The sequence below is a fragment of the Mytilus californianus genome, unplaced genomic scaffold (genome assembly GCF_021869535.1).
Source record: "Mytilus californianus isolate M0D057914Y unplaced genomic scaffold, xbMytCali1.0.p SCAF_2, whole genome shotgun sequence".
In the NCBI taxonomy this organism is placed as follows: domain Eukaryota; kingdom Metazoa; phylum Mollusca; class Bivalvia; order Mytilida; family Mytilidae; genus Mytilus; species Mytilus californianus.
Genome location: NW_026262668.1, coordinates 116,173,173 through 116,185,841, shown reverse-complemented (window position 1 = coordinate 116,185,841; position 12,669 = coordinate 116,173,173). Strand labels below are relative to the sequence as shown.

The 12,669-nt window shown below is 33.5% G+C and overlaps 1 protein-coding gene across 1 annotated transcript in view; it reads right to left on the bottom strand.

Annotated features, from left to right (window-relative positions):
- LOC127727774 (deleted in malignant brain tumors 1 protein-like) overlaps positions 1-12,669 on the bottom strand; it is a 125,539-nt gene that overhangs the window by 74,637 nt on the left and 38,233 nt on the right. The window contains exons 3-13 of the mRNA XM_052234891.1: positions 10,996-11,190; positions 8,176-8,335; positions 7,073-7,251; positions 6,676-6,838; positions 5,208-5,377; positions 4,161-4,317; positions 3,753-3,925; positions 3,298-3,451; positions 2,391-2,560; positions 1,494-1,662; positions 26-198 (exon numbers count right to left, since the gene is read on the bottom strand). Coding sequence (XP_052090851.1) covers positions 26-198; positions 1,494-1,662; positions 2,391-2,560; positions 3,298-3,451; positions 3,753-3,925; positions 4,161-4,317; positions 5,208-5,377; positions 6,676-6,838; positions 7,073-7,251; positions 8,176-8,335; positions 10,996-11,190 — 1,863 coding nt within the window. The remainder of the gene's footprint in view (positions 1-25; positions 199-1,493; positions 1,663-2,390; positions 2,561-3,297; positions 3,452-3,752; positions 3,926-4,160; positions 4,318-5,207; positions 5,378-6,675; positions 6,839-7,072; positions 7,252-8,175; positions 8,336-10,995; positions 11,191-12,669) is intronic.

Below are 12,669 nucleotides of genomic sequence, written 5' to 3'. Positions count from 1 at the left end.
GTACATCAAGAGGTCAATATCTTACATGTTCCACAAATCACACCAACATCTTCTGTGTGACCACAATTGTTCTGTCCCCATGGATTATGTTTACACAATGCAATATCTGTTTCATTACCATTACATTTAACATTATCTAATACTATCTGTCCAGTTCCTGCTCCAAAGAAACCTTTAGGACGTACTTGAGCACCTTGCCTTTAAAATAATGCATATTATTGTTAGAAATTAGTTGTTTTCAGTCAATTAAAATTACCACAGTAGACAATAGCAATTGCAGATTTAGGCCCCCTTTATGGAACTACATATATGGTTAACACATAGACTTTTTACAAGTCCTTCTCCCAATGTTGTCTTGACAGAGGGCCCCCTTTTTCAAAATACTGAATCCACACCTAAATAGCTTAACCATAAACTCTTAATTTTTTAAAAATAAATTGAAATCTAATATTCTAATTTTTGCTAACTTTTTGGCATTTGATAGCATTCTTGATTATGGTTGTGAGTCATTTTATAAATAATTCTGTTCCAAATGTGAAAAGGTCCATTAGTTCCCGTCTGACTTGAAAATGAAGTGAAAATTGTCATTTAGTCAGATAATCTTCCATTATAAATACATCTATGATGATTCAGAACACTTAATACAGATATACTGTTAACACAGAGATATGTCTCGCCTTTTTGTTATTTTGATAATGTAAATGTTGAAATTAAAATATCAATACTTTAACATGTAAGTTATGCAAATATTCAAAGTCAATAAACCATGACTGAAGGTACATGGCTAAGCAATCTCCATGGAAATGAGATGTGCCAATGCTAATATAATTGCATACCAAATATCATTGACTTATCATAAGTTGTTCCCTTTAAACAAATCTAAACACAAACATTAACTTGTAAACTATGTAAAAGTTTCAAAGTCAATGAACCATGATGAGAGGGTGGGGCTATATAATCTCCATGGAAATGAGACTTGCAAATGCCAATACATTTGCATACCAAATATCATTGACTTAACATTAGTGGTTCATCTTAAACTGATCTAATCACAAATTAATACATGTTAACTAAGCAAAAGTTTCAATGTCAATAGACCATGACTGAGGGGGCAGGGTCAAATAATCGCCATGGAAATGAGATATGCCAATACTTATACAACTGCATACCAAATATCAATGATGTACCACTAGTGGTTTCCCATAAACTGACCTAATCACAAACTAATTCATGTAAACTAAGCACAAGTTTCAAAGTCCATAGACCATGACTGAGGGAGTGGGGTCAAATAATCTCCATGGAAATGAGATGTACAGATACTAATACAACTGTATACCAAATATCATTGACCTACCACTAGTGGTTCACCATAAACTAGACCTAATCACAAACTAATACATTGTTGAAGCCGCCCCCGCCGAAACAGCATACCTATGTCTAGCTTTTTGACTACTATTTACCAAAGTGGTCTAAACTACCTTACTACTACTTACCAAGGCAATCCAAGTTCCCTGCAGACTACCTGTGCTGCAAAGTTGTCAAACAAATCATCACAAACAGTGCCCCAGGATCCCTGATAATTAATTTCTAATCGTCCTGATGATGATGTTGTTCCACCAACCAAACGTAAAGTGGTATTGGTAGTTCCACTAGGTGCTGAAGCTGCAAAAAACACATTTCATATATTTAACATGAATTGCACAACAAAATAATTTACAGAAAATTTGGTTAATTTCAATACAGTTCTAATTTGTTTTTCTTTCTTCCACCTGAACCCACTTCTCAACACAAACAACTGAAGCATCTTCTGTATGATCACAGTTACTTTTTCTTCAAGCTGAATCTATTTACCCACGCAAACAACTGAACATCTTCTGTATGAAAATACATGTAGTTACTTTTTCTTCCACCTGAATCCACTTACCTATACAAACAACTGAAGCATCTTCTGTGTAATCACAGTTAATTTTCTTCCACCCAAACCCACTTACCCACAAAAAACTGAAGTATCTTCTGTATAATCACAGTTACTTTTTCCCCATCCTGAATCCATTTACCTATACAAATACTTAAAGCATCTTCTGTATGATCACAGTTACTTTTTCTTCCACCTGAATCCACTTACCTATACAAACAACTGAAGCATCTTCTGTATAATCAGTTACTTTTTTTCCACCTGAATCCACTTACCCAGGCAAACAACTGAAGCATCTTCTGTATGATCAGTTACTTTTTCTTCCACCTGAATCCACTTACTTATACAAACAACTGAAGCATCTTCTGTATGATCATAGTTACTTTTCTTCCACCTGAATCCACTTACTTATACAAACAACTGAAGCATCTTCTGTATGATCACAGTTACTTTTCTTCCACCTGAATCCACTTACCTATACAAACAACTGAAGCATCTTCTGTATGATCACAGTTACTCTTTCCCCATCCTCGATGTCCACACAAGGCTAAGTTTTTCTCAGTTCCCTGACAAGACAAATCATCTAACTGAATAGGACCTGTTCCACGTCCATAAAATGAACTTCCTTTGGCAATTGCATTTGTACTGAAAAAGAAAAAAAAATTTAAAAACTATGTAACTGGTAGCACTTTTAAAATTTTAGCTCTTAATTCTTGGCAATTCTGTTGTTGAAATTTTGTACACAGTATTAAAAAGTACTTGTGGAAATGGATTCCATTACCAACTTATAAAGGTCTAATATTTAATATGCAGCTTAGAATATTTGTAGTACACATATTGATATTTTATTTTATACTAGACAAACATAAATAGTTTAAAACTTTTAAAACCCAAAAATTATCTAACTGTCTCAGTCATGATATTCTGTGTTCAACTTATTTCCTGTGTATTAGAATTGTTTCAGTCTTCCCTCTTTCTTTTAATTTCCATTTATGAATGTTGTTTCTTTCTTGTATATGAATTTTCTTTCCTTTCAAGTTAATATTAAGTAGATTCCTACTCTTTGTCAGTCTGTCTTTCTTCTTAAAGTTACTTACTTTCATGTGTTTTATTTAATCCAATGTTTTTAATAAATTTTCTTACATCTCAATGTAATTTGTTTGTTTTCTTGTTTTCAGACTGTTTCTGTCTTTTCAATGAGTTATTTGTTTCTTGAACTTCAATCATTTTTGCATTGTTCCCAAAATTTAAAAAAAAAAATACATGCAGTTTACAACATTTAGAAGTAAATTGCTCTCTGAAGGTATTTTTGTTGATGGTTTGCTGTCTCATTGATGAATTCCTCACATCTCCTTTAATCATTTCCTGTGTCTTTCATTTACCCATTTAGACCTAGTTGAGTACAAATGACTTGAGCTTCTTTGGTACCAAAGGCGTCATCACAAATGGTTCCCCATGTATTATTGTAAAAGACCTCCACTCTTCCTGCATAGGTTCCTGGTCCACCTCGTAGACGTACGTTTACACTGGCACTGTCTGAAATGATTGATGTAAAAGGTTTACTTCCAATTTTTACATGTAAACAAGAGATTCCTGTTAAATTTTTAATATCAAAATGAAATAATTTTAATTAAATTGAATTAATAAAAAACTTGCAATTATTTCTGAATTTGCTATTTTGGACTGACAGATAATTTGAAGTTTAAAACTTTCCACTTTTCAATTTAAGCAATATAGAATTTTAGTCACTGAATTATCTCCATAGATATTGCCACCTGTTTTCTTTTAACGATAAAAAGTAACACTGATGATTAATTAGTACTGATTGAGTACTTACTAGTTTGACATTTAACTCCTACATCTTCTGTATGCTGACAGTTACTGGTACGGATTGCAGAATGATTACAATTAAGCATGGTCATTTCTGTTCCTATACAATGTACATCATCCAACAAGATCTGTCCTGTCCCCAGGCCGTATGGTGAATGAGAATATCCAACAGCTCCGGAGCTGAAAGATAAAAAAAAATATTTATCAATTCTGTTCTTTTAAATTTTACTTGTGACAGCTAAAACTGAAATTTTCACTTACTTGCATGAATATAGATTACAGTACATACTTTCCTCCATTTGTACTTAATTAAGCTCATTTTTATAGCCATTTAAATATTTTGTAATGTGCTTTTCCCATGAAACATAAAGTAGTACTGAATATTGTTCCCTCTAAAGTACAACATTTGACTCACAATGGTAAATGTAACATTCGACACACAACTGCAGCAGCTGAATTATCAAAATGATCATCACAAACAGTCCCCCAGATACCATTATACTGTATTTCTACACGTCCTTCCTGGCTTGTTGGACCTCCAGCTAATCTGACGCTTATAGTGGGAGGAGTATCTACAGAAGAAAATAAAAAAGTTCATGTCTTGACTGAATATTAAAGCAGTTCAAATATACACACATGCACAAATATAAGCCAAATTCCTACTATAAGTAAAAAGAAATCATAAATATTAATACATTAACTAGAGGCTCTAAGGAGATATTGTACAGATTTTTTCCTAAAATCAATAACTTTTGATAATGCAATTTATATCTGGAAATTTCATAAGAAATGAAGACTTATATTGGTTTATATTCAACAGTGATAATTCCTTTTACAATTTGCCGTTTCAGAATCTAATGCATTCTGGGAAGTATTTTCAAAAATGTACACCAAAGCATTGTGATTGGTTAAAAAAGTCCTAAACAATTGCAATTCAAACAATGACGTGACATTATTTTCATTTTGTGGTATGAATAATAAAATTACCCATAGTCCTTTATATTCTGAAACGGCCAATTACAAAATATTCCTCCATTTTAGGGACACTAACTTAAAATGGAGAGGTCTTAGATACCAAGGGGTCTATATAAAACCTTAAGTAGAAGAGTGACAAACCCCAAAGGGCAAAAAGAAAAAAAAGGCATACAGACAAAACAAAATGTCCACAAAATAGATTGATCATAATCACAAATTGCATCTGTCGGTCATGTAATAACATCAGCAACTCATTTCACAAAAAATATTACGAGAAAAAATACTTGTAAGTCATGATCAATTTTTGTCGTAAGATTTTTTTTGGAAAAGAGCCTAGGACTTTTAATATAGAATATTTATGCATAGTATATAATATAAGTCTTTCTTTATTGATTTTTTTTTTCTTTACAGGAACTTAAAGAGAGGAAAATTTATGAAACAAAATCTATCAAATATAAAGTTAATCCAGTTAACAAGGTGAACTTACTTGAATTACACATAACTGCCACATCTTCATCATGTCCACAATTATTTACACCCCATGGTTTATGTATACAGCTCAGTAGACTGGATTCATTACCCTGACATTCCATGTCATCTAACCAAATAGGACCTTTCCTTCCACCAAAAGTTCTCCCTTTAATAACTGAACCTCCTCTGAAAATTTATATAAATATATTTAGTTTTAAAAAAAATAAATATATCTATCTGGTTTAAGAATCTGATGGGATAAATAATTCTAATGCTTCTAAGGCACCAAATACAAATAATTCTAATGCTTCTATGGCACCAAATACAAATAATTCTAATATTCTATGGCACCAAATACAAATAATTCTAATGCTTCTATGGCACAATACAAATAATTCTAATATTCTATGGCACCAAATACAAATAATTCTAATGCTTCTATGGCACCAAATACAAATAATTCTAATGCTTCTATGGCACCAAATACAAATAATTCTAATATTCTATGGCACCAAATACAAATAATTCTAATGCTTCTATGGCACAATACAAATAATTCTAATATTCTATGGCACCAAATACAAATAATTCTAATGCTTCTATGGCACCAAATACAAATAATTCTAATGCTTCTATGGCACCAAATACAAATAATTCTAATATTCTATGGCACCAAATACAAATAATTCTAATGCTTCTATGGCACCAAATACAAATAATTCTAATGCTTCTATGGCACCAAATACAAAATCTGGCATTAAATTTCTATTAATTTACATCTAGTGATGTTCTTCTGGTCCCTGATATCTGTTATGTAAAGCAGAATTTCCTCACTATAAAACCAGCACATTATAGTCCAAACATGGATACACCATGTCATATTTTGTACTATCTATGTCTGCAGTCGTGAGATGCCAAAGTCTCAATGGATGTTACAACGTAAGCTAAGTTTCCTACTGCTGACAGTACTGACCTAAATACGGGCTACAAGTAACTCTAGAACAACAATTCCCAGTATGTACATAAAAAAGGAGCCTTCCTGCAATACCTGGTTTAAATAAGATTAGCAGTTATCAAGACTAAACTTGTTTTATGTATTTCCTTCAATTTTCAGCTGGACATTGTGTGACAGCTAAGTAGTGCCAAAGTAACACCACCTTGTAAATGCCTCCTTAAACTTTCTTGTCATGATTGGATTTAAAACATTTTTGGTCACACAGGAGTGGGGCATAGGGTTATATGTTACATCCAAATTGGATCAGCAAAGTAGAATTACTGTCCCAATTATATAAGGAAAAGTTTTGCCATAACAAATCTAGTTTGCTCTATCAATTTGTGAGAAGATTCAAGTATTAATCATGTATGGGTACTAACTACTGGTAAATGCTTATACTTACTTTCATACCATTGAGCTTAAACAAACTCCTACATATACAATGTATTGATAAACAATACCATCTGGACTATACATTGTATTGACATACCTGTTAAATCCTAGCATTTTACAGACTACTCTGGCTTCTCGGGCATCAAATGAGTCATCACATATCGTTCCCCATCTGTTGTATACATATATCTCTACCCTGCCTTCATATCTATTTCTACCACCAGCTAGTCGAACCCGTACATTTGCTGGCTGTGCAGTAGCTTAAAGTATAAAATAATTTATAGTTTATGTAAAATTAATTTGAATTTTTACTTTAATATTATTTATAATCAATTAACTGAATGATAATATCATTAACTATGAAATAAGAATAATTACCAAAATAACTTTCTCAACATAACATTTCATTTAAATGTAGAACTTGTGAAAAGACATTTTGAATAATTGTTCTTCTCAAATGAGTACACTCATGAAATACTTGATTATAAACATACCTCCTTGTAAACAAAATACCCCTACATCTTCCCCATGGTCACAGTTGTTTGTTCCCCAAGGTTTGTGACTACATGCCCCAAGTCCTGGTTCATTTCCTGTACACTTGACATCATCTAACCATATAGGAAGATTAGAGGCATTCCCAAAAAAGGAACTGCTGATTGGAATGGCAACAGTACTGAAAATATAAAAATAACCATAAAATATCTCTTCATTCATTGCAAGCACATTTAAATTGTTCTACCATGCTGACCTGTGCACTTAATGTTTCAATAACAAGGAATTTATTATTCTATTCATATCAGGGTTTTCACTAAGGATTTTTGAAGGCAAGTCCAGGGACTTATTATTTTTGGCCATAACGAGTCAAGCAATGAGAGTAAGAAATTTTATTGCTATATAACTTATTATTTCAGCCTCAGCGATAAAAAAAGAGCAAAGAAATGACATCAAATAAAGTTTACTTTTAAACTTCTGCTATAAAATGATGATACTTTTTATCGTGTGCACATCAGGACAGATTTCCATGTATCCAGGATTGTATTCATTAACTATGTTAACTATGGAAAAATGGACAAAAGTAATCATTTAAGGGCAATAACTCCTATTAGGAGTCAGTAGAAATTTCAGTCATACAGACATATTTCTAGATCTTGTCTTGCTGATCATCTTTGCCTATCAAAGTTTTGCTATCTATCATAATTATCAAGATAATAGCCAAAAAAGGGCAAAAACTCCATTAAGCAGTTCATTGAAGATTTAGTTATATGACTTTTATGTAGATCTTGTATTGCTGATCATTATCGTGGTGAGCAGCTTTTGTCTATCTATCATAGTTTTCAATGCAAGGAATTTGGGTAAAATGCTGAAATTGGTACTCAAACAAAATAGACATTTAATGTTCATACATGTTTTAAACTTTTATAAGGGGGCAAATTACATTTTGGAAATACAAACATATATGTCCATTGTAAATTGAAAACTAAAGTTGAAAACGTGAAAAAAAAAATGGATGAAATTTTCCATTAAGGGCAACAAATCCTAGAAGAAGTAAATTGAAGATTTCTGTGACATAGACAAAAACCAAATTATTAATACTTGCTTTGATGTATAACCAATGGCAGCACAAACAATTTTAGCAGCATTGTTGTCAAACTCATCATCACATATTGTCCCCCATGTGTTGTTGTAAAAAACCTCAACACGACCCTCACTTGATTTTGTACCATCACGTAATCTTAGTTGTAAATTTGCATCACGAGCTGAAAAGAAGAAAATTGTATTAAGGGTGAATAAAAGAGCAGTCTTTAGATAATATTTCTTTATTATTTTGTGCTTTTAAACTTAGCCAAAGATCATGGGACAATTTGTGTTTCCTTTGAATAATCTGATACTTTGTTTGTACTTAAACATATGATAAATAAACTCTATTCATTAATATCATACATGTACCTTTATCTAAAGAACAGCATTGCCAATAAACTATGAACAAATGGCAGAATACTGTTTTATATTTGGTTACATAAGTTATTTAATTGAACAATTAATTACATGCACCACAATCGACATCTTCACAAGTCATTACATGCACCACAATCAACACCTTGACAATTCATTACATGCACCACAATATACTTGATAATTCATTACATGCACCACACTCTACATCTTCACAATTCATTACATACCCCACACTCTACATCTTCACAATTCATTACATACACCACACTCTACACCTTCACAATTCATTACCTGCACCACACTCTACATCTTCACAATTCATTACATACACCACACTCTACATCTTCACCATTCATTACATGCACCACAATCGACATCTTCACAAGTCATTACATGCACCACAATCAACACCTTGACAATTCATTACATGCACCACAATATACTTGATAATTCATTACATGCACCACACTCTACATCTTCACAATTCATTACATACACCACACTCTACATCTTCACCATTCATTACATGCACCACAATCTACACCTTCACAATTCATTACCTGCACCACAATCGACATCTTCACAAGTCATTACATGCACCACAATCAACACCTTGACAAGTCATTACATGGCACCACAATCTACATCTTCACAAGTCATTACATGCACCACAATCTACATCTTCACAAGTCATTACATGCACCACAATCGACATCTTCACAAGTCATTACATGCACCACAATATATTGACAAGTCATTACATGGCACCACAATCTACACCTTCACAATTCATTACATACACCACAATCTACATCTTCACAATTCATTACATACACCACAATCTATGCCTTCACAATTCTCTACATGCACCACAATCTACACCTTGACCATTCATAACCTTCACCACAATCTACATCTTCACAATTAATTATGTATACCATAATCTAAATCTTTACAATTCATTACCTGCACCACAATCTACACCTTGACAATTCTTTACCTGCACCACAATCTACACCTTGACAATTCATTACATGCACCAAATCTACACCTTCACAATTCATTACATGCACTACAATTGACATCTTCACAATTCATTACATGCACCACAATCAACACCTTCACAATCATTACATGCACCACAATCGACATCTTCACAATTCATTACATGCACCACAATCTACATCTTGACCATTCATAACCTTCACCACAATCTACATCTTCACAATTAATTATGTATACCATAATCTAAATCTTCACAAGTCATTACATACACCACAATCTACATCTTCCCAATTCATTACATGGCACCACAATCTAAATCTTCACAAGTCATTACATACACCACAATCTACATCTTCCCAATTCATTACCTGCACCACAATCTACACCTTCACAAGTCATTACATGCACCACAATCCACATCTTCCCAAGTCATTACATGCACCACAATCTACATCTTCACAATTCTTACATGCACCACAATCTATGCCTTGACAATTCATTACATGCACTACAATTGACATCTTCACAAGTCATGACATGCACCACAATCTATGCCTTGACAATTCATTACATGCACTACAATTGACATCTTCACAATTCATTACATGCACCACAATCTACACCTTGACAATTCATTATATGCACTACAATTGACATCTTCACAATTCATTACATGCACCACAATCTACACCTTGACAATTCATTACATGCACTACAATTGACATCTTCACAATTCATTACATGCACCACACTCTTCATCTTCACCATTCATTACATGCACCACAATCTACATCTTCACCATTCATTACATGCACCACACTCTACATCTTCACCATTCATTACATGCACCACAATCTACATCTTCACAATTCATTACATGCACCACACTCTACATCTTCACCATTCATTACATGCACCACACTCTACATCTTCACCATTCATTACATGCACCATAATCTACATCTTCACCATTCATTACATGCACCACAATCTACATCTTCACCATTCATTACATGCACCATAATCGACATCTTCACCATTCATTACGAGCACCACAATCGACATCTTCACAATTCATTACATGCACCACAATCTACATCTTCACAATTCATTACATGCACCACAATCGACATCTTCACAATTCATTACATGGCACCACAATCGACATCTTCACAATTCATTACATGTACCACAATCTACATCTTCACAATTCATTACATGTACCACAATCGACAACATCACAATTTGTTACCTGCATCACAATCTACATCTACACAATTCATTACATGCATCACAATCTACATCTTCACAATTCATTACATGTACCACAATCGACAACATCACAATTTGTTACCTGCATCACAATCTACATCTACACAATTCATTACATGCATCACAATCTACATCTTCACAATTCATTACATGTACCACAATCGACAACATCACAATTTGTTACCTGCATCACAATCTACACCAACATCTTCATTGTGTTTACAGTTCTGTCGACCAAAATCTTTGTGTTGACAATTAAGCAAACTGTTTTCATTTCCAGCACATGTCACATCGTCAAGCCAAATAGGATATGATGATGGAGCTGGACCAAAATACCCATTTGTTCTTGATAATGATATTTTACTTCTGTAAAAAAATCCTATCCAAATTAGAAAATCATAAATATCACAAAATTGAAAATATTCCTTAACGATTATTCATTTGACAATCAGCATGACCAGAGACATATTTTCAGCAAAGGAAATCTTATTTTGAAGCTTTAGGACACAACCCCAGCCTCCATATCGTAAAATCCAACTTGTCAATCCATAATCAACTTGAAACCTTATGTTTACATTATTTCTAAAAATCGACAGTAGCATGATCAATTCTTGAAGAATTTGCATTTTTAAGTCATTACAATCCTTTCAATCTTATTTAAACTGTTGCCTACCAAAAAATAATTTTCAAACATTTTACAAAAAAAGATTACTAATTTGATGTAGTTTAGGCTGTAAAATGGTTGACACAGGTTGGTTTATCAGTTTATGTAGTGACTAGTTCTTCTTCCAAATACTGCCCATATTCAACTTGAATATTCTGGCAAGTTTGAATTTGAGTATAAACAATGGACTCACAGGAGCCTGTTTCACTCACCTGGATCTTTTGTTAAAAATAAATAGATGCAATGTGGCCAATTCAGAAATTCGCTCCGGACACAGAAACCCAAAAGGGATCGCATACATGGTAATTCTGTCATCCTAAACAGGTTGGGGAGGATCCTTATAAATGGGTACTATCCCCACTTATGGGTATTATACCCCAAAATGGGTATCAGTTTTCAGTGATAAAAATATAAACTTTGGATTTAAAGATATTTTCTGTCATGGCGCAAACATTAAGGTAAAGGACAACATTTGGCCTAAAGACACCATGACTGAATTATCATCAGGATAAATGTTAACAGCCTTCAAAAAATAGGATTTTTGGAGGCCATTATATCTATATGTATTAAGTTCTCATTTGAACTATATATATATTGGTCTTAAAGGGAAAAATGTTGCCATTTATATTGTAACCGGAGAGCATGTTTCTTATGAGAAAATCACTTTGTCTCCTCCAGGACCTCTGTTTTACAAGGCAGCGCTCTAACCGACTGAGCTAAAGAAGACTTCAAGTATCTACATGTACTAAGGGAAGCAATCCCATCACACTTCCCCCACCTAAAGAGTCGTCATACCATTATGACTCTCATAACACATAACCTAGCTAGAAATCCTCTCTAACCATCGTGGGTTTTTTAGTTGGGCGCCAAATGTAAAGGAGAGCATGATTCTTATGAGAAAATCACTCAGTCTCATGCGGGACCCGAACCCGGGACCTCTGTGTTACAAGGCAGCGCTGACTAACCGACTGAGCTAAAGATGTACTTCTTTAGCTCAACCGCTTACAGCTGACTAAGTATCTACCACATGTATGGTCAGATCATATGTTTTCGTACGTCTTATGACTTCGTACTATGCATGCTTTTTCAATGGAAACTGTGTTGTCACAATGCATTCTTAATAGCACGAAAACCCATGAGACGAGGATAGTAAGTAAGGGAAGCAATCCTGTCACAATATGAATATTTGCGCCA